General features: G+C 33.2%; 1 protein-coding gene across 1 annotated transcript in view; it reads left to right on the top strand.

Annotated features, from left to right (window-relative positions):
- The window catches only part of LOC130891177 (uncharacterized), a 62,092-nt gene that overhangs the window by 498 nt on the left and 37,261 nt on the right, over positions 1-24,333 (top strand). The window contains exons 2-8 of the mRNA XM_057795776.1: positions 4,196-4,381; positions 6,957-7,087; positions 9,382-9,533; positions 11,076-11,491; positions 12,010-12,260; positions 14,969-15,297; positions 16,435-16,688. Of these exons, the coding sequence (XP_057651759.1) occupies positions 4,196-4,381; positions 6,957-7,087; positions 9,382-9,533; positions 11,076-11,491; positions 12,010-12,260; positions 14,969-15,297; positions 16,435-16,688 (1,719 nt within the window). The remainder of the gene's footprint in view (positions 1-4,195; positions 4,382-6,956; positions 7,088-9,381; positions 9,534-11,075; positions 11,492-12,009; positions 12,261-14,968; positions 15,298-16,434; positions 16,689-24,333) is intronic.

Raw genomic sequence — 24,333 nt, 5'->3', positions numbered from 1 at the left:
GTGGCCGGTTTAATATCCTCCAGTTGATTATGTTGGGTAAAGTTGAAGATCGTAGAGGAATTGGAAACCTCTTGGTTGAAGAATACTAGAGAATGGACGACCTCAAGATAGATAGAGTTTTGCCATCCGGATCACCAACGTCAAGTGCTAAGAAGAAGAATAAGAAGGGTTATTATGAATGCAATTTTATTTGTGATACTACACTTTCTGAATGGAATTCGGAATATGCGTTTCATAATAGACAATTAGCCTAAATGTTCTTTCAATCTGAAGTTTAAATTTAATCGAAGACGAAAAATCGGATTCGTAGCATAGTAGCACGTTGACCAGATTCTAGACAATATTCAATAGAAGTGATTTGAGAAGGTAGTTTGAGGAAAGACACTTTGGAAGACATTTTTTAGTAGGACAGCTGATATCGTATTCAGAGATACCTTATTAGTACAGGCAAATTAGGCGATATTGAGCTCATGTCTCAAATTGAATTGGGCGGTTTTGATTTTCTAGATTCTGGGAGTTTTTGGAATACTGAATAAGTCTAGCAGCTCTTTAACAAAATTATGGGCACGTATTATCGAAATTTTTGGATTTGAAACTCAAAAAAATTTTGAAAGGCGAATAACTCGAAAACTATGAGGAATTCGAGAAAAACTACCGTAACAAAAAATGTACAGTACAAAATTTTCTACAAAAAAGTATCCTAGGTATTCGTTTATAACCTCAAAATTTTCACCTTGGAATCGTTTTATACACCCAAAAATATTTTGAATCGCGTGTAACTCGAAAATTACGAGGAATTCGAAAAAAAGTGCTGGAACAAAAAATGTACAGCACAAAATTCTCTACAGAATAGTTTGTAAGCATTTTTTCCTACCCTCAAAATTTTCACCGTAAAATGGGTTTATATACTCAAAAACGTTTTGAATTGCGAGTAACTCGAAAACTATGAGGATTTCGACACAAACTGCCGAGAAAAAAAATGTGGAGCAGTACAGAAAAACACTGTTCAGACACTACAGTAATACAGTACGGACTCGGCAACTTCAAGAGAAACTATTAAGAAGTGTGTGAATATTGAAATAATAATCAACCGAGAACGTTCATGATCGCGTTTTTTAAAAGTTAACGATAAATATCTCGTTGGATTTTCTTGTTTATATGGCATGTGATGTACTTATGATGTGTTTTGATAACGAAGTAGTTTTCCAAGAGTTAGAGCAATTTACATGTACACCTGGAACTTAAATTGGCTTGAAGCGCGAGCGGATGCTCCTGTCTTCGACGTTGAGGGAGATAGTGATTCCAACGAAAAAATGACTGAAGACCTTTTTTGAAGAAAATTTAGGTCTCTACATTTTTTGTTCGAATAGTTTTTTTAGGATTTCTCTTAGTTTTCTTAATTACAATTTCCAAGTTCCAATTTCAAAAACTCGCGCCCGTAATTTTATTAAGAGTTGCTAGACTTATACAGTAACTTTTGAGAATCTAGAAAATCAGAAGCCCCTAATTTAGTTTCGGGTTTAATCTCGTTTTATCTGTACTATATTACAAAATCGGAAAACGTGCATACAAACGCTGAAAATTTATACAATAAATCTATTATGAGAACAAGGAACGTCGTAGAAATAAAACTGTGCATCAATCATGTAAAACACTTAATACTTACGATTAAAAATGATAAAAATAATTATTGAATAGAATAATTGGAATTATGAATTTAATTAAACTGTTAAATACAAAACACACCAGCAAGCCACCAAAGATTAAGCTAAAAGAAGTATTAGTGACAAAACACTCACTTCTACGTTTCATTTTGTTTCTTTTCCTAACTACATATCTTGGAAAAGGACAGAGTATTGTCAACCACCTTTTAACGTCTTAAAGGAGCCATTACTTGAGACACTGTTACAAATCGATTAAGGGACCACACACACACACACACACACACACACACACACACACACACACACACACACACACACACACACATACACACACACATGTGCGTGAGAAATCCCGTCCCTCTAAGCATCCAGCCCCGGATAAATCCACGGATAGATGAGAAGAAGGATATTTCACCAACCCCCTGGCTTTTCGGCAAGTCTTCATCTTCATTCGTGTCGCAGTTTCGCGCGTAGACTCCTTCCTCTCCCCTGAGTTCTATGGGAGATTCTGGGATGTCTTATCTTTTTGTTAAGAGTTAATAATAAGACTAATAAAAGTTAACCTAACCTAACCTAACCCAAGGGACCACAACTAAGATAAAGTGCCCATTATTCTACAGGAATCTTTCGTTATTGTTCCAGTTAGAGTGGGATTATGAAGCTGGCCGTATCAATATTAACAATAATTATTTTCTTGGTCATGTCATTAAACTGGGAAAGTTTAGTTTCCTACCTTATAGGCTGTTTTACATAATTAACATCAATTAATTTACTCCATCTACTACTATCTCAAACTATTGTTTACGAAAAATTAACGTCTAGCTAACTATAATAAATAAGTTAGATTGTTAGTGGCTTTTTGTCAACTGTCAATTGTGATAGGTCTTGAGTATCCACGTCCAAATAATGAGATTTGTAAACATTTTTAAAACCTATAATACACGCTACCTTGTTCCATTCAACTATTTAGAAACTGTGGCTTATAAAAGAATAATTGAGGTTTTTCAGAATTTTTCATTCGTATTCATAATTACAATTGAAGTTTTATTGCCCAAATCTGCGTGGTTTCTTCGTAAAAGATTCCTCAAAGGGCGCCCGACTTAAAAGTAACCTTTCCCATTCTTATTCAGCAAATAGAAACTCTCACTAATAGGAACCACACAGTCCAGACGCGGTTAAGATCACTCCTATGGAGCATTTTTTGAAAGAATGTGAGACATGGACGCTTGAAGCTAACTTCAAAAACAAAATAGAAGCGTTCGAGATGTGGGGCTATTGAAGAATCTTCAAGATCTTGTGGACTGCACTTATCAGTATCGAAAAGACTTCTAAATGAGGATTGAGAATTTTTAAACGTCATCAAAACAAAAGAGGTCATATCTCCAATATACCAAATATCACATCCTTCGTTTGATCATTCAGGGAAAGATTTAGAGCAGAAGATGGTAGGTCATGAAAAGCTATCGTGGCTACAAAATATTGGAAATTGGAGCGGACTGAGAGTAGAAAAACTATTCCGAGGAGCAACAAATAGAGACCATTTCAATCAAATTGTCATGGAGATAGTTCACTCTTAGAGGCAGGCACGGCACCGAAAGAAGATGACGAATTTAACATTTCTCTATTTCTTCATGAACATAAAGAGGAATCAATCCCATGAGTAGTTAAAGTAAGAATCGTAATAAAGTGTAGAAACCAGGTAGAGGTGAACTCTGTTTGTTGACCGTTTTTGTTACCAATATTTGTAAAATTAATTGTATATTTGCATCATTTTTTGTATGTAAGAAGCAAGTACAAATCCTATTATACTCGAGTAAGTCGAGATTTGCTTGCACTGTGGAGATAACTGTGAATATTGTTCTTTTGACCTTCTATAGGCTGTAGTGTTAGAGCAAGACTTGACTTGGTAGCTAATTCCACAAGCTTGCACTTCTCCAAAAGAAAGAGTCCAGATAAATTGACATTTTGGGCGCCTGCTGGCGAGCTTGGTGCTCTTGAGCCATGTCTGCCTGTCGAGTACTACTTGCAAAAACTGTTCTAGGTGGGATTATGTTGGACAACTCGGAAGAGTATCTGCCGTGGTATTCTCAGTTAAACAGAGTCAGCTGAGTAGCTTTCTTCTAAGCTCTATGCTTAGAAGTTTCTAGTTTCTAGCAAACAAAAAGGTATGCTTTGAGGACGCGCTCCAGATCACAATACTCCATAGACGAACCAATCGGGGACTTGTAGAGGATTAGAAGTTGTTGTGGGGTATATGGCTTTTGGTTCTTTCAGAGGTCTCCAAGTTTTTATGAAACTGCCTTAACTGTTTCAGTTGTGTTGGGTAGAAAGTTGATGTGCGGGAGAAAGAGGGCAGGCTCAAACACTTCTGAAGGTGCCAAGCCAATAGATAAGTACTTTACTATGGTTCGTGAACGTATTACAATTTCCAAGTAAATTGATCTTTTTTTTCTATTCAATAAGTGTTGAGACCAATTGTTAGGTTTGATATTCATTTGATTTATATCTGAAACGTGGTTTTCTCATTTCAGAACTGATAATATCTAATGTAACAGCACAAACGATTTTGTCTTTGAAGTCAAATGTAGTAACATGGCGAAGTCAGAATATCGGATCCATTTGTTACTCAGTTGGTTTGGCAGATACCGGACTAACAATTTTAATGTCGTATCTTAATACAAATAAAAGCGGGTTTAATACGACAACAAACTTCATTCGTAAGTATTATTTGCCTAACCTATTAAAACACTGCTTTTGTTTAAGTCAAATAGTATTCTTGAAACAAATCCAGCATAAGCTCAGAAGGCAAAAATGTAATCATTAATAACAGTCACGAAAAATAATTTCGATCATACGCAGAGTTCTCGGCAACAACAATGATCATCAATTTTTGAATATAAAAGCAAAATCAGTCCCTCGGATGATCGTAATCACATTACAATCGAAGCAAACCAAATGCTTGTGCTCTTATTGGGTCTTATCAAAATGTGTTTCTGTCTACTGTTTCACTCTATTATTAGTGTATTATTCGTCTAATTTGCTCTGGTTTTCATAACACATACTAATTCAAAGGGTTTGGATTTTTTCAGTTTTCGGATATTATGTTGATTACCCAGGAAATTACAGCCTTCTATGTTTCCCTTCGTGTTTCTAGGATAAATGGGAAGTTGTTCAAAGTAATCTCTCATAAATTTGACATGGGTGCAGAGAAAAAAACAATAAACAATAAAACATTCATTGAGTCATTGAAGTAGTCATTTTTATTTGAAATAAATTTCAGTTCAATTGAACATTTTCAACAGACACAATTAAGTCTTAAAAAATAATAAATACTAAATATTTTCGACTTTGCACAAAAATCACGTCGTTTTTGAAAGCTATGAAAAATTTGATAAATTGTAGATGACGAAATATTAAAAATTCCTCCTAATAGCTCCTCTAAAATCATCTTTGATCTTGGGTTTTTCTACATAACAGTAATCTTTCATAAATCCCATCCCTTATAAAAAATCACTCAGGTTTAAGTCCGGGGAATACGAGAGACAGTCTATACCTTATTGTGCAAACTTGGGACATGCTAAACCGATGATGATATATTTTTTTATTCTTACCTTCTAGGAGTATTTTTACTGACTACTCTTTTACTTCCAAGGTTGGTACGAAAACCTCTTTATGCTTCAGTATAGTTTTTACTCTAGATACTCGATGAGATACACCTTCCGAAATCTCACTCATTTTAAAATACATGTACTACTTTTTACGACGTGTCAATAGAAACTGACAACATTCTAGAATATACTTAAGTGGGTCCAGCCTTACTTCCAAAACCTCCTGAGTCAGTTTTGACTAATTTTACAAGAGGGATGAAAAATCTAATTATATACAGTATGGTGCGAATGAAAGGAATAAATTCGTTATTTCGTAAACCGGAGACTTTAAGGAAAAATCCTGAATCCCGTCGATTTTTATTTTAAAACGGGCTATTCATAAGAATACCTTTTTATTTTTGACGTCATCTATGCGAGCGTGATGACGTCATCGCTAAAATGTTTAAATGGAAATGTGGGTGTTGTAATACATTATTTGAAAGGTCTTTTAAATACCTATTCAGCCATATCAATATGTATAGTAATTGATTTTTGTATTTGTTTAAAAAATTAATAAAATTTTATTATTATTTCATATGTTTTGCTCATTAAATACAACGAAACCTAAATATTAAGTGCTCAAATTGTTTACCTTCAGCTAAAGTACAATGAGAAAGACGTGCCGCGAACTCTTCTCGTACCTTCTCTATAACTTCCGGAGTTATTTGTACAATCTCAATACGTATCCTTTCTTTGAGTTCATTGATATTTTGTGATCTATTTTGGTATACCTTACTTTTCGCATAAAAAGAAATCAAGAGGAATCAAATCAGGTGACCTAGGCGGCCATAGTTGCGCACCAATACAGTATAGTGTGGAGGCGCACCATCTTGCTGCAATAAATGCATCATACCAATACTTAATACATTTTATTAAGAAATCTGTTGAAATTTCATAAATAATATTTGTGACAATACGCAAATCAATTACTGTACATATTGATATGGCTGAATAGGTATTTAAAAGACCTTTCAAATAATGTATTACAACACCCACATTTCTATTGAAAAATTTTAGCGATGTCGTCATCACTTTCTTATAGATGACGTCAAAAATAAAAAGGTCTCCTTACGAATAGCCTGTTCAAAAATAAAAATCGACGGGTTTCGGGATTTTTCCTTAAAGTCGCCGACTTACGAAATAACGAATTTATTCCTTTCATTTGCAACATACTGTATAAAATGATCTTTGATTAACCAAAACTTATATTTGGTTATGACTTGTTTATAATGATTTCTACAAAAAAATATAATTATAATCTTCAAACTACAAAACATTCTTTTTTTTTGTATTTAATATCTTATATTTTTCCAATACACTTTATTTTTTTGTGGTATTCATAACATTTTAATCTATTTTCTGAATATTGAGATAATCAATGACATTTTTAAAAAAGGATGAATAAATACTATAATTAATTAAGAAACAAAAGAGATCATACATATAAAAATATAAAACGTTTTTCTTCATCATATGAACAAGAACCGTTTTTTAAAAATTAGGATAGAAATAATAAATTATGAAAATAAAGCAAAAAATAAAAGAAGTTATTATATGTGAAATTGGTGTAATTTTAATTTGAATTATGATGTTTATATGTATTATTTAATTTCTAATAAAATTCATCTTCATTCCCAAATTTTAGCTACTTCGTACAAACCAAGAGATGTAGTTCTATTTCATAATCGAAGAAATATGAAATCAGAATGTATAATATTGATTTCATTCTTTGGGTTGAATAAAATAAAATGGATGAAAATTGTAGATATGTTTGTGGTGAGTTGAAAATATTATAAGCAATAGAAGAAGCTAAATTAAACTAGGGAATTATCGGAATAATGGAGATGTTATTAAATACGACTTTACCTACTTGCTTTTATTTTTAGATAATAAAGTGGATTTTAAAAATTAACTTATCAGAACATTGTCACATTCAACGTTAGCTGCTATTTTTAACTTAAATTATTGTCTTTTTTTATGAAGTGGTGATATTTGAGTTTCATTTTTTTTCACTTGATATATCAAAATGACATTAAAAAAATTGATTCTTGAGATATACTATAAATTTCTAATTATTTATTTAAAATACGCCCTATAAACTTATACCTTACATCTATTTCACAAATCCATCAACAAATTACCTACTAAAAGATCGTTTTTTAAAAGGCAATTCTAACGCTAACCAAACTATTTTTTGATCAAAAACATCAGTCGAATATTAAAACGTAGTACCAATTATCCAAATAAAAGGATACTCAAATTGTTTTAGATTACCTACCAATTATGAGGGTTAACTATAGGGTTATTAGACACGATTTACTTTAAAAACGAGAATGGAATCTTTGGATTTGGACATACAAAACAAAAATGAAAAAAAAAATAAAACTATATAGCAAATATCAGGAATTTGGTTATGTATTAAAACCGATACTCTTTTTTTTTCATTTCTGAAAACACATGAGTCATATAGGCAACTAGACATTGATTTAAAAAAAGAAAAATCATAAAGCCGATATAATCAAGTAAATCCTTTATTAAAATATAGTAGTATAGTTCTACCAATATCAGTTGCAGATTATGAAAACCCTCGCCTTGGAACTTAGAAAAAAATCATTATTATACCTCGTTAACTTGCTACAACTGAATATTAAATTATAAAACGTAAATCGTCGAGTAAAATGTATATACCTATAAGGGCGTTTGGTTTAAACAGGGTACCAGACGTGAACTGATCCCTTTTTGTACCCAATTCGTTTTTTTTTCTGGAAAACGAAATTTCAACGCAAAAACCATAAAGGAAAATGAATTCTTTGCAAATAATACCAAGGAAAAAAATATTTCGATTCAAAATTATCTTTATAAATAATAATGGTAGTCAGAATCATCTGAACTAGAAACTTCAGTCTGTGTTTGTATATCATTATTATTAAATTAATACCTGTCTTTATTCTCACTACACAGAACAATTTCATTGTCTTCATTCGCCCATGGTGTAAAGAATGCCACATTTCTCTTTATTTAAAGAAATTTATTATTCAAATCAATCTCACCAAGCGACACCACTGCTTAACGCAGACTGTCTAGCAGGAATATTTCGAAGAAATTGTATACATGGGTGATTCCGTTCTAACTGTGATTTTTTGTATTCAAAATTTCAAGATTTTAAAATTTAACTTTTCTAACTTTTTTATGCATATTATTCATCTATTTTACTGTAAAAATAAAACTCTAAGAGGAATTTACTACAACTTCAAAGTATCACGAGCAAGACACAAATGTCGGATTTTGAGTTCCACGGTACTGACTCATTTATCCACGGTACTGACATGGTAACTTAAGATATTAAACAACAAGTGCATCAATTTTCTTCAGTTTGATCATAAACATTAGAATTTATAAGGTAATTAGTTTAAATCATTTGTTACGACAAAAAAAATTAATAATTTATCGGTAAATTCTAGGAATGGACATGACACGGTACTGACATTCAAGTGATGTAGTATAAGTTTTCTTTAAGTGGCAAGTTATATTGTATAAAAATAATGTTTAAATATCTTAAGAATTATTCAATTAACACAAAATTTTTATTAATTGATTATTAATTAATGACTAGTACAAAAAAACAATACAGGACATTGAATATCACAGTTAGAACGGAATCACCCACATACAGTTTCGGCTGAATTTATGTTTAGGATTACGATGTTTTCATTGGTAAACAGAGTCCACGTGGACTGACGGTTTGTTAGATATTTACTGAATTTTATAGTAGTATAAAGTAAACATTATTTTTCATTCCTTAATTTGGTATGAGTATCGTGAGTATTTATGAAATATTGATTGTTCCTCGCATAACTGTCTTTTGCAATTGATATTGGAAGAATTATAACTTAATGTTATTAATAGCGACTTGTGCGCGTTCGTACATGTCAAATATGTCACAATAAAGTCGATTTTATTTAAATTGCAGTTTCGATAATTCCTTATTATTTCCTAATCGATGTCTGATTTCAGGATGATTCTCAAATGATACTACGCAATAAATATAAATTTTACTAACTGTATTTTAGGAAGAAGATTTTTGGTCCTGGACTCTAGATGATCCAGTGGAGCATATTAATTATTTTAAAATAGCAACGCGTAATATATTATTCGTCACTACAAATAGCAGTGATGCATTTCTTTATGAATTCAACATTAATAACGCACGTTTGGAAAAATGGTAATTACATCGTCTATCGACAAGTGTTTTATTTTCAAAACCAATTTGGTGTTTCTACTATTCATCCATATATAATTAATTAAGTGAAGAAATCAACCAAGTGATTAATTGGGCACATATACACATAAAGGCACTTGTAATCGGCAGATAAGTATATTCAAAATTCGAAATCGAATAGATTTCTTGACAAGTCCCAAGGGTTAACTACCTCTTAGTTATAACTGTGTGTTTACAAACTATAGGGTAATGTATGTGTGTTTACTGGATACATAATCTTTTCGGTTTCAGTTTTATACGTGGGAGCTCAGACTTCCAACGGCACTATAGTTAAAAATATGTTCTGTTTATATATTAAATTTCTATTTTCCAAAAATATACTTTTTGCCAATTACGGTAGTATTGGTAAGTATTTGTCCGCTGGATATAAATGGCTGAGAGTTTATTTCTTAACTTGAGTTACGTCAAAAATAAGATTAACCTAAGGATAACTACGAATGAAGAAAACAGTCATTAGTGTGTTTGAGGTTTTGTAAATCCTGCAATATCCCTTTTATTGTATTAAAAAATGTACAAATAAGGAATCGTTAGTGGAAGCCAATTTTTTATATTTCTTTCCTAACCTAAAATATCGTTATAAGTAAGTAATGCGTCCCTCAAAAACATAAAAAGTTTTAATACTAGAGATATACATTTTGAAGTAAAAAAAATTAAGCCCCTAAATATCAGCAATTTCTCAAATAATAAGTCACTTTTCTTTAACATATTATGGATATATATGTCATTTCATTCATGTTTTCACTCACATTATCGAAATGGTTACCCGTATAAAAAGCATAGTACGTTACACGACTTGTGAGCATAACGCACTCGTGAAACTTACGTAAACGGTTTCATTCCGTGCGTAATGGCTCATATAACTATTTTTGGTACCAAACGTATCTCATATAGTTTACCAGGACAGTTTGTAGAGCGTACAAGGTCGAGTGTCAGTAAGTTAGTAAAAAGTTTAATGAAACTGGCGCAGGAAAATATTTATCCAAATCATGGCGCAGAAAACCTACAACAACTGAAGACAATATATTATATAATATTATTATTCAATTTAATAATATATTGTTATATGTATGAATGAATAATTTCATGATTTTGCTAATCATAGTCTCTTATTTCATGGAGCAGGCAAAAAATGATATTCTTTGTAAACCGCACGTGGCCTTAAGAACATGAAATTTAACTGATAAACTCAATAATCATATAATTAATAGATATATAGACACATCTTTGCATCAACTATACTTTAAGTATCAAAACAGGTATACAGCATACAGTATACTTCACATTTTGATTCCAACGTGACGTCATATTGTGCGAGAGAGATCACGCGTACCTGCGCATAAGCTATACCGGTGTATAGCTTATCAGACATAAAGAGATTACAACGCTTTTTTATAATTGTTTGATTTCTCACAAAATACAAATTTCTGGACTACAACTTTAACCATAATATGAAATAATCGATTATTGATTTGTATTCGTTTGTAGGTTAATCCAGAATATACAATTAGAATCACCTGTGAGTTTATCGACGTTTAACAGTTTTAAGTTTACTAGCTTCCTTTCGATACTCCAACCTGGACAAGTTCTAATATACAAATACCACCTTGAAAAGTTTAGATTGCAATCTAAGCTGCAAAGTATGGGTGTGAACCAAATAACTTCTTTCAATATAGGATTCAAATCTTTTTTGGCAATTAATGGTAACAGCGCTGGTATATACGAATTGTTTGAAAACACTATTATCAGACATACAATTGGAAATAGTAATTTGAATGGTATTACTTATTGGTTATCAATACCGATTCAAACGTACAGGGATGAAGTCCTTCTATTAGCGCAGAAGTGTATAGATCACGCAACACATGTAAATAATGAAGTAGATGTTTTTATCTACAATGGTAGTGAGTAAATTTCTATTTTTTAAATTCTTTTCGATATTCTATGTATCGTGAGATCAGCTTTTGTATTTCATTGTCAAAGAAGTTTACTTCCTGATTAAATACCTATTGCATTAGGTTCGTTTCACGAGGGTTGTCCAGTAAGGAGGAAAAAAGTGCTTTCGTATCGTGGCAACGCATCAGCTCTCACCTCTGCCCATACGTCCTTAAGTTCAAAAAAAAAAAACAGTGATCTCTTGGTGCTTGATATATTGTTGGTCTAATTTTTTCCAGATGAAAGAAGGTTTATGCTCGATTTCCGTATAGTGAGGGCATCATCGTGAAGCAGAGTACTCAACATTCTCCACCTATTGGTTTGAATTGTATTACAGCACGTTATTACATTTATCGTGTTCCGCGAAGCAAAAAATCAACCAGCATACACCCTTGAAACTTCTCTTTAATAAATCAGAACTATTATTTTCTATGCAACGCTTGAACTACATTAATAAAAATACATTACTTTGATAATTTTGTTACAGATAAATTTGAAGAACATGAAGATATTCCCTGTTTTCTATTTGAAGAAAGTACAAACAGATTAACTTGCCTTGCCCACAATAAAGGAATTTTAGGTTCAAGTTATATAGTCATTGAAGATGTTGTGGCTTTGTTAATACCAGCATTCAATAATTCTTCTATCATATTCATTATTCACTTCGGCTTAAAGGAAGTTTCTAATCCATTAGAAAAGGATCTGCTTGATTTATTGCGACTTAAAAATAGTTTAGAGGTAACTATGTAATGTCGTTGTTTGAGTCTTAGAAAATTCCTAGTTAACTTTAGAACAATAAACCATTTAGAAAATTATTACATATCGTACCAGCTCTAGAAATTACTTCACTCAATAATCGACTTTAGTACCGATTCTAGTTTTACATCTTCTATCGAATGGAAAGTTCACTTTCAATAGGAATCTTGTGAACAGTGCCAAAATTGATGTTTGAAATGGTACGAATTATTCATGAGACTTAAATTCCAGCGACTATCTGTTGTCTGTTCTTTTTTCTCCTTGACCTTTATTAGGTTCATATAAAGATGTCGATAAAAGCGAGAAAAATCTACCACCTCATCTTCTCTCTCCATTTAACAGAGATAAAAGAGACCTACAGTTTAATGATGGATCTATTTGAATAGGCCACTAAGACATTATACTGTTATAAAAATATCAGTTATCGTAACGAAATAAAAAATAATACGTTCCAGTGAAAAATCCTAAATTATAGTCACAAATTGAATAAATATCGGTCAGTTATCTCATTATATGATGAGAAAATTTAAGTTATTTTATGGTTTTTTCTTTTTTCAACGTTTCTATTGGAGTTTCTCGAAGAATTGACCAACAAAAATCAACAAGCATTGCTACTGACTATTTCCCGCTGCAGCGTTTTTCAATATGAATTATATACTGATGAAACCTTTCACTATGTTCAGATAAAACATCTAAATGTGAGTCCAAACAATGAATCTTGAGTGATATATTGCATCCTAAAGCTTTATAAGCAGAAAGAAGCTCCCGAATGATTTGTCGGTAGTTCTCTGTTTTTCTATTCTCAAAAAAATTATAACGAACTTTCACAAAAGTGACCCCTGCTCTTTTTTCTGCTTTGTTCAACTTCGCCTTTCATTACCTCACGTATCAGCAGACCTACAAAAGTTCCTTCCTTCAATTTTGCGTCACTGATTTAAGGAAATATTGTTTTTATATATTGAAAACCTGCACCATTTTTATTCATAGCTTTTACACACACAGTTTTTCATGAATCCCAACTTTATATGTGGTATGTGGTGGCAGAAAAATTTTCTTCTTGGCACCAAAGATTTATGAGTTACATTTTTAAGCACAGGAGTTAAACTTTTTTTTAGTGAGAAATTTTTATTTTGTAATGTTTTTCTCTTGCCGGATTGTCCCACTCACAAAGAAAACAACAAACTTTGTGTATTCAATATTAAATTTTTTCTTGTAATACCTCTAGGCTTGCATAATTTTCCTTTATGTTCGTAGCATATGCACAGATGGGTAATTATCACCATTAACGAGAACGGCTTTTGAGCTTATTTTTGAAACATCATTAAAAGTCTCCATTCACTAGAATCTTCTGGAAAACTCAGTTTTTGAATAAGCATCATTACAATGTACCAAATCATCTTCTTTGGAAAAGTAACTCATAAAATCTTCTTGCGTCGTATAAAATTATGAAACTCTAGTATTTTTATCAAATAGATTCCACTGTTTTAATCTTGATCCAGGATTTTGAAAGTCCCAAGCCTCTATCAAGATTAATTAAGTCACTTGTTCAAGTAAACGAGCTTCTTTAGATGGAATGGAAGATCCAGACAAAGTGTATGAAGATGAAGATCTACCGACAAAAAGAAAACTCAATTAAGATTATAGACCAGAAATATTTTTACTTTCCAAATTTTTTAAATATAAAAAAAGTCATATCGAAAAATCTAGACGTGATTGAAAAAATCGGCCAACGGGTGTAGATTCAGAACATTTGGATCGTCATATTCATAAAGTTTTTTAAAGGATGGTTTCGTTGCAGACCAGTGTAATTTTATTAAACTTTAAGTTGTATGTTTAGTAAGTTTAATTTCAAAAAAAACGCATATTGCAAAATTCAAGGTTTTTTTGTAAAATATTTGCTACAAATGCGTTACTGCTGGCAATGTTTATTTAACTGTAGGAAATTTACTAGCGTTCGTAAATATTTTTTCATCTTAATTAATATTCTTCCATAAAAAGTCATCCCACGTTAGAAGAATGCAATTATACTAGAAACTGCATAATTGTGTAACTATCAATGCCTTTGAGTGAGTTATTTATATCAAAAACACAATTCTTGTCACTGTGCAGTCTTGGAAAGCATTTAATCTATGGAATCCAATCAACAAGTACAATTTCATGGATTTCGTGGACGTTCGACGCTGGCTTAGAGCGTCAAAAGAGGTCACGTGGTATAATTTTGATCGGAGCACCATCTTAAAATAATGCAGCGCCAAAAATAAGAGCGTCAAGCTTGAAAAACGCTGAAAAAAAACACTAAAATCTACGACCTCTGTCAATAATCTGTTAACTTATAAACATAAAGAGTGTTAAATATAAATTTATAAATATATATTTGGTGGTTAAAGATGAAATACGATAAAATATTTACCTCGTAGTCCATTACACTTCTTAGAACACTAGTAAATAGCTTTTTTGCCATAATATCCGATTTAAGCTACGTTTATCGTATTCCACAGAGATTTACTTTTAATACTGTCTCTTAGTAATAACTATAACCAAAATTGGACTACAAAAAAAATAATTACATTTAAAAAGCAGTTACAATCAAACAGTGTTTATATTAATTGTATCGTGATATACATATTCTGAATAATTTTTCGAATTTCAATTACCTTTCAAGTTCTAATATAAGTTAAATGTTACGTTAGGCATCGATAGAGATGACAGCAAAAAAGGATGTAAATACGTCATACCCCTCCATATCGTATTCTACCGGTAAGGACAAATTACCGATAGAGTTAAACCAAAGCAAGACGAATATTTCTGAGTATATGGATCAATTAAATAATTCAGAAGACGAAATAGCTGAATTACTAAGCAAAATTGATAAACTTAATATAGATGAAAATAAACAAGACTTTAAGAACATTATCATCAACGGTAGAGTGAAATTTGAAGGAGACGTGATATTGGATGAAATTGAAACTGAAAACATTGATGGACAAGAAACTTCATTGGCATTTTCAGATGTTGTAAGGTAATAAATAATCATTCTACAAGTATCAAATTCATAATTTGAAAATTTTAATCGATAGGAATTTTCTTCGATTGAATTCAGAATCTGTGTATCTCAATGTAAAAGAAAAATATAATTATAATTTCATAACAAAATACATAATAAAAAAGTAATAATTAACAAATACGAGCTTACATTAAAGATAAATCGCTCAACGATATTGGATTACTGACTATGTTTGATGTATTTTCATTCCTTGTAATTAAATAATGTTATATGAAGTTGACGATTTTCAATAAATGATTTTCAATTGAAGAGAATTACATAAAAATTGCTTCCAATTCTACATTCATAAGGCTCTTTTAAACATTTGAATTCAAAAATATGACATAGAAGATTATTTTCTTGAGAACGTTCCTGATAATGCTGTTAATCTATCGTCTCCTTCTTTCTTTCAATATAGGTCTATCGCTTGTTCCTTCTTCGGCATCTTTACCCATCCTTGATCTAGATTGTCATTTCACCTCTTTGGTGTTCGATTTATCCTTTGCTATTTTTATCAGTCTGTCTCCTGTCATTGGACTTACATCTTGGTTTAATTGTTTTTACCATCCCCTTCTCCTTCTTCAACATCTCTCTCCATCATGGCTCTACGTTGTCACTGCACCTCTTTCGTTGTCGAACTTTACTATGTGCTCCAATTGAAGATTTATCTCTCGCTATTTTTACCATTCTATCTTCTGTCATTCGACTTATATGTTGGTTCCATTGTTTTACATTATATGGTTTCACGGTCTAGAAGTGTTTTCCCGATATCCACCTGAGAATTTTCATCTCAGTGGTCTCCAATAGATGTTTCGTTTTTTGATATTTCAAGCCTTGTTTCTGATGTTTTTTGTATCAGTTGTTTGTTTCGCCATACTACGTTTCTAAGACATCCCCCGACTTTATTTGCACTGGATACTTTTCCTCTTACCACGTTTTCTATGTCTTAATAACTGGTTATGTCGATTCCAAGGTACTTGAATTCTTCTACTCTAATTTACATGTGATGGGCTCTTTTATTTGTTGTCTTGCATATGGCTTTTTCAGTCGAGGTAGTCATATTATACTAACTATACTCTACTAACTTAATCCTAAAATACCCTTCATTTTTAGGCGAAATAATATTACAAGTAAAGTGAAAAATAAAATATTCAATGATACACTAATGGTAGAAGATTTATTTTCCTCCACAATAAATAGACTCAAATCCAATGATATTACTTTTGCTGATGATGCTGGTATAATCCTGAATGGGAACATTAAATTCGAGAAGCCTGTAGAGCTTGTAAATGTACATCTCAGAAGTAACCAAATCAACAACATCGTTTTTGGAGATGAAATAATAGAAATGGGGAAGAATCATGAAGGTATTGCAGCTTATACCCTGTGTACATTTCATCTTTCTTATTATAATCTAATGAAAATTTTTCGCCTCTTTAGTGTTAATTCCTTTAAATAGAAAAGCCTTTTTTATATCTACTAATTATCTGTTTATTCTACATACAGGATGTATTTTAGTATTCCAATTGTCTAGCTTCATTATTTTGACAATTATCCAAAAAGTTATCAGCAAAAATTTTATTCGAAAGCATGTTCTTAATCTGGAAAATATGTGAATAGTTTTGTTCGCAGATCTGATTCCGAATCAATTCAATTCAGGGACCGATCGCATGCGCACTTTCAAAATGGTATCATTTGTGGGTCCCACCTAAAGGGTAATTGATTAGTTTGAAAAAGTTCAGTGCTTCCTTTGTCGTTTGAGTTATCAATTTGAAACTTTCACATCTCAAATTATAGTGCAACCTCGATATAACAAATCGGAAGGGAACAAGTAAATATTCGTTATATCAAGTAATTCGTTGAACTGAGGTTTGTTAAGTGTATTATAGTTATTATTAACACGTTCACATTAACATTTATTTGTAAGAAAATTTTTTACATAGCTTTAACAACAGAACTTATTATATATCTCATTTCTTCCATTCGATCAGTAGTCGGTTGGTCGGACAGCGTTGCCAGTTTTCATGAGTTTTGAATTAATTCTGGCGTGAACATACTCCCCGCGTTGAAAGCATAAGGATGGCTTTCAAAGGTCAACTGGAAGGGGGCAGATTTTTTGAAAGCTTCTTTTGATGATTTCTCCAGAGGGAGTTCTTATAGAAGCGACCCTAGCGATACCGTCAGGGCCTCTATGGAGCTTGCTGATTCTACCTAATAACCACTGAGTGGGCATAGTGTTCTCGCCTTTCACTAAAACGAGAGAATCTTCTACTAGATGGCCTTGGTTGGACTTCCATTTGGTGCGTCTTTGGAGCTCCGCAATGTACTCAGATTTCCATCTGTTCCAGAAGTGCTGTGCTAATTGTTGTACGAGCTGAAATCTGGAAAGTCGATTCATTTTTATGTCGGTGACATCTTGATCAGGTGCTGCAATTATTGGTCTTCCAATCAAGAAGTGAGCTGGGGTAAGAGGTCCAAAATCGTTGGGATCAGAGCTCAGTGGGCATAAAGGACGCGAATTCAAAATCGCCTCGATTTGTGCGAGAACTGTGGCAAATTCTTCAAATGATAAATGAACTTGGGTCAAAACGCGCCTTAAATGATGCTTTACGCTTTTGACAGCTGCTTCCCACAAACCTCCGAAATGAGGAGAGTAGGGTGGTATAAACCTCCACTCTATATTCTGAGAGCTACATTTCTCGATTATAGTGTTGCTGCCATGTTTTAGAAAATCCTTTAGCTCTCGCTGTGCCCCGACGAAGCTTGTTTCATTGTCGGACAATATTTTTGATGGTTTGCCTCGTCTAGAGACAAAACGATATAGCGCTTGAATAAATGATTCTGAAGAAAGGCTAGAAATCAATTCCAAATGGACTGCTTTAGTTGATAAACAAATAAATACGCCAATATAACATTTACTTAAACGACAACCTCTACCTTTCTTATCGTTAATCATAAATGGCCCCGCGTAATCAACTCCCACTATTGAAAATGCACTAGAAGGATTAGTTCTATCGCGCGGTAAGTTGGCCATAATTGGCTGTATGGTTTTAGCATTGAATTTGAAGCATTTCACACAATTCTTAACAGTCTTTCGTGCAAGATTTCTACCGGATATAACCCAGTAATTTTCTCTTATAGTGCTTAAGAGCAGCTGAGGGCCGCCATGCAATAGGCGTTCATGTTCTTGTAAAAATAGTAGCTTTGAAAAATGATGCTTTGAATTGATCAAAATTGGATGCCTTTTGTCAAAGGAGTAATTTGAATGTTTTAGTCGCCCTCCTACGCGTAGCAAACCATCAGGTTCTAGAAAGGGACTAAGACTTAATAGATTACTATGGGAGCTCAAAGGCTTGTTATTTTTCAATGTTTCAATTTCGGTAGAATACGATTGAGATTGACAAATTCGAATGAGACATTTTAGAGAATCACTTAACTCCTGTACTGTAAGAGAACCGCCTCTTCTGCGATTTCTCTGAAGACAATTATCCTTAAATCGTAAAATGTATGCCATTGTTCGTTGCATTCTTGAGAAATTTGAGAAACGTTCAAAGGGAAAACTCAGAGTAGGGGGCGCAACATTGGTCAGAAGACTGGATTTAAGTTCAGGTAAATCATGAACCACCTCCAGCTTGTCATTGGGCCAAAAACTTGGGTCCTTAGCTAGCCAAGTAGGGCCGCGCCACCACAAATCAGAGTTTAAAATTTGACTAGGATATATTCCCCTTGAAGCAATATCTGCTGGATTATCGTGGGTGGGGATGTGCCTCCAATCGGCGTGTTTAGTGAGAGACTGAATTTCTGCCACTCTATGGGCCGTGAATGTTTTTAGCAGATTCGGGCTTGTGCGTACCCAAGCTAGAGTTATAGTTGAGTCCGACCAAAGTGTGAAAGATTTGAATTGAATTTTTAAAGCAGTTTTAGCTTTATCTGTTAGGCGGGCTAGAAGCAATGCTGCGCATAATTCCAACCGCGGGATTGGTATTGTTTTTATAGGTGCCACCTTTGCCTTGGCGCATAACAGGGATACATGAACCTTTTGATCGGAATCAATACTTCTCAAATAAACACAGGCTCCGTAAGCCTTTTCCGAAGCGTCAGCGAAACCATGCAGTTGTAATTCAACAGCATTCTTGCAAATAGCTTGTCTGTTTAACTCAAGATCGTTCAAAATAAGAAGCTCCTTCTCCAACCTTACCCAATTTTCAGATATAGCTTTTGGAATAGCGTCATCCCAAGCTAATTTATTTTCCCATAATTTTTGCATTATCATTTTTGCGATAATAGTACATGGGCTTAGTAAACCAAGGATGTCGAATATTTTTGATATAGTGGATAAAATTGTGCGTTTTGTGACCTTTGTACCTATAGGATTGGTATGAATTTTATATTGAAGCTTATCGTTATTGCAAACCCATATCAAGCCTAATGTTTTTGTTTTGCCATCATGCGCAAATTCTAGTATATCGGATTTTAAATCATTTGAACTTATATTTTTGAGCGCGTTGGTGTCGTTAGAGCACCATTTTCGGAGTGCGAAACATCCCGATTTAAGAGTGTCACTTATCGCTTTACATATGTATTGCGCATGCTCAAGTGTAGGTGCACCTGTTAACAGGTCATCTACATAAAAGTCGTGCTTAATGATTTCGGCTATTTCCGGGTTCATTTCTTGAATATCCTCAGCGAGTTTAGCTAAACAGCGTATTGCAAGATAACTGGCAGAGGCTTGCCCGTATGTAACGGTATTTAGCTGGTAGACTTCCAGGTTATCACTCGGATTTTCGCGCCATACAATTTTTTGCAAATGCCTTTGCTCGGGCGTTATTGAAATTTGCCGGTACATTTTAACTATGTCTGCCGAAACTACATAGTTATATTTCCTAAACCTTAAGACTATTGATAGTAAATCGTCTTGTAAAACGGGTCCAATGACTTGAATATTGTTGAAGGATAGACCGTTGCTAGAGGGCGCTGATGCATCGAAAACTACCCGTAGTTTTGTGGTCAAACTCTCTTCTCTCAAAACTCCGTGATGCGGCATGAAATATTCGAAGCTTGAATCATTGCCGTTACAAATTGTCATATGGCCTAGCTCTTTATACTCGTTCATAAATTGTATATATCTGCTGTGCAGCATTGGATCTCTCCTGAATTTTCGTTCTAATGCATAGAAACGTTTTTCGGCTTGAGCTTTCGACTCACCTAAACTAGAAGGTTGTTGCTTCAAAGGTATAGTGACTGTAAAACGTCCGTTCGCGTCTCTGGTAGTAGTTTTGATGAAATTGTCCTCGCAAAATTGTTCATCTGGAGAAAGTTGTCGCGTGCTAGATATTTCCTCGATTTCCCAAAATTTGGCTATTGAATTTAATAATTCCTGGTTTATACTTAAATTACAAGAAGCCTTTTCAACGTTGTTAGTACTTATTTGCCCAGATACAACCCAACCTAGCACTGTATCAATTAATAGCGGCATATTTTTTCCTAACGAAATTTTGTTATTGCTTAAAATTGTCCAAAATAGGTCCGCGCCAATGAGCATGTCTACTGGTCCGGGAATATTGAATTGTGGATCAGCTAGCTTTAGATCACCTGGAATCGCCCAAGATTGCGTGTTGATTCGACAACACGGCATCACACTTGTAATCTCTTTTAGAATATAACAATTGCCATGCGCTTTAAAATTGGTATGTATAGATTTAAATGAAACCTTACACCTTTTACTGACCTTTGAAATATTGTTTGAAATTCCGAAAATTGAAAGATCTGTTTTATGTGTCGCAATATTCAAACGCTTTTGCAAATCCTCCGTTATAAAGGAAGTTTGAGAACCACAATCTAATAACGCTCTTGCTTTGTGAAAATTATTGAAATTGTCTGAAATGAGTAAACAGGCGGTAGATAATAGCACCTGCCCCGCCGCTGGTACCACTACGCCACTGCTTAGTGCTGCGGAACTTGAGCTCGCGTTGTCCGCTATCTCGAGTTTTTCATGCAAAATTGTATTGTGCCAAGCTTTACACACTTTGCAAGGCCCTAATTTACACTGTTTGACAGAGTGACCCGAACGCAAACAGTTATGGCAAAGATTTGATTTTTTGACAAAATCTTTTTTTTGTGTTATTGTTAATCCGAGAAACTCTGCACAACGATATATTGAATGCTCTTTCTTGCAATAGGAGCATGTATATGTACTTGAGGTCAATGACCTTACTCTACTTTGTTTATTGAATTTATTTTCCTCATTACTAAATTTTGAATCTGATTTATTTAAACTGAGACTGTTCTTTGATTCTAACATATTAAGAAAATTGGAACGTTTTTGTAAAAATTGTAGGAATTTATCTAACTTTGGCAATTCTTCCTGATCTCTATTTTCCCTTTCCCATTCAAGGTTTGAGCTAGTATCTAATTTATTAGTAATCCAAAAAATTAGTAGAGGATCCCAATTAGTTATATTTTGCCCCAATTGTTCAATAGATCCCAAATGTTTGTGAATATCGTCAGCTAAATTTTGTAGTTTTTCAGCTGTCGGTTTTTGTATATTTTCTAATGAAAAAATAGCTCTAATATGTTCATATATTAATTTTTTAGTATTGTCAAATCTTTTTGAAATTGTGGCCCATGCCACTTCATAATTGTCGGCCGTATATTTGATTTTGGAAATGGACGCCGCTGCTGTTCCTCCTAGTGCACTTCGCAAGTAATAAAATTTTTGAATATTATCTAATTTTTTACTATCATGAATAAGGCATTTATATGTGTCCCTGAATTCTAACCAATCTTCAAAGTTTCCACTGAATTTAGGAAGTGATATATCCGGAAGCTTTATACCCTCGTTTTTACAACAAGCTTTGTCTGAAATCACGCTAAGATTTGTATCATTATCGTGATTATTGTAGCTTTGTAAAATGTTTTTAGCAACAGCGATTGCATCATAATATGAATTTTCAAATCTCTCTCGTTCGATTAATTGCTCATCTAAATTTATATCATCCTGTAACTCTATTTCTAATTGATATGATTTGAATTCGTCAAGATAATTTTCGGCATCACGTAACCTATCTTTTAATTTTGTAACTTCTGTTTGGCTTAAATTAGATATAGTTGCAAATTCATTTACCGCTTTTGTGAAAATAGTTAACTGAGCTTTAATTACACCTCTTTTCTTTATTAGTTTGCCAAGTTCTGCCATTTTATATTGTCAAATTGTTCAAGCACAAACAGAGAAGCTTTGAAATCGCAAATGGAAAGAAAAATTCGGAAATAAATAATTTGGAACAAACTCACTCTGATTTCGGTCGAACTGCCTGATTCTTGCAATTGAACTAGTCGGCCAGTTGAGTTGATGTCTGGTCGCCGTGATATTGTATCGACTACTTGTTTGGTCGATCACTTTGCACTCGTTGATAGTTGCTTGCAGCACGTGGTAAATTGTTTTTGGGTTATAGTTGTTAATAATATATTGTTTATTGCGAATTTTCACTGGTTTTGTTTATAATCCGCTCGTAAGGACCATTTTTTGTATTATAGTTATTATTAACACGTTCACATTAACATTTATTTGTAAGAAAATTTTTTACATAGCTTTAACAACAGAACTTATTATATATCTCATTTCTTCCATTCGATCAGTAGTCGGTTGGTCGGACAGCGTTGCCAGTTTTCATGAGTTTTGAACTAATTCTGGCGTGAACAGTTAAGTTGAGGTTAGGTTGGTATAAAATTCGTTATAAAGAGGTAAAAAAATAGTAACGAGAAGCAATGTTTACATTACTTTCCATTAAACAACAATGATTGTTTTACGAACAAAACGTGTCGAAACCTGTCGCGACATGAATCTCATACTATGAGATTAAGAGTTATACATTGGTGGGAACTTTATATAAAGGTTTCGGGTTGACAAAATTCGTTAATTAGAGGTATTTATACTTTTCCTTGATAGTTGAAAATTCGTTAGAAAGAGGTTGTTCGCAAAAAATGTTCATAATGTAAAGGTATATTTTACATTGACTCTCATGGACAATTCAAGGGAATTTGTTGAATCGAGGAAGTTGTTATATTGAGGTACGTTATATTAAGGTTTGCACTGTATTTACAATATTACAGGATGTTCTAGAATGATGTACCTACCATATCAAATTTAGAGGAAAGTTGCCTAATTTTGGATATTTTTTTTAGTTGCTTTTTTTTCCTAAGAAAAAAACATTTTGTAATTATTCTTTTATGTTTAAAATATCGTGTTGCCTTATGAAAACACGTGGTGCAAACTAAAATATTTATTTCATATTTGAAAAACGAGAAAAATTGGTTAAACTAAATGATGACACTTTTCCAAATTAAAAAAAAGGTTCCCAAAATTGCTTTTTGCCACTACCAGCACATTCTTCATGCGACCATCTGTAGCAAATTGAACATTGCACCCAGGCTTCTCCATGTTTGTCCGTTGAATATTGTCCAGAGCAGAGAATGCACTATGCGTCACTTTCTTCATCGGCATCCATATCTGAGTCATCATCATATAAAATATCTTCTGAGGAGACCGAGGATTCACTTTCGTCTTCTATATTCTTCACCCTTTTGTTTCTGCCCAACGTCTTCTTTTTAGTTTTACTCAATGCTTTTAATTTTGGCAACTGTTTTTTTTTCTTGAGTGATTCTTTGCTTTGCTTCTCTTTAACTCTGGCTTCTAATTCGTGCTTGTAGGGTGTAATTGTAATCAACGCAGCAGAACCAGTTTTACGTCCCCTGTTTGAAGTAGGAATCATTGAACTGCAGGATGGTAAAGGCGCAAAGTCTTGAACTTTTACAAAGTTCGATAATTGTTTAGTTGTTTCGGGGGTGTTTTTTCAACAGACAGTTGCATTGAGCTATTGGTATGGACTGGTTCGGACGAAAGAGTCTTATCGGAAGAGTATTCTCGAGATGGAGTCTACGTCTGAGAATATATTTCGATCAAATAGGAAAATTCCTGCTTTACGAAACCCATTGGCTGATATCTCAGCAGTAGCA

Source organism: Diorhabda carinulata, chromosome 3 (genome assembly GCF_026250575.1).
Source record: "Diorhabda carinulata isolate Delta chromosome 3, icDioCari1.1, whole genome shotgun sequence".
NCBI classification, from domain to species: domain Eukaryota; kingdom Metazoa; phylum Arthropoda; class Insecta; order Coleoptera; family Chrysomelidae; genus Diorhabda; species Diorhabda carinulata.
Note: the sequence above shows the minus strand (reverse complement) of the source record. Positions and strands in the feature narration are given on the sequence as shown.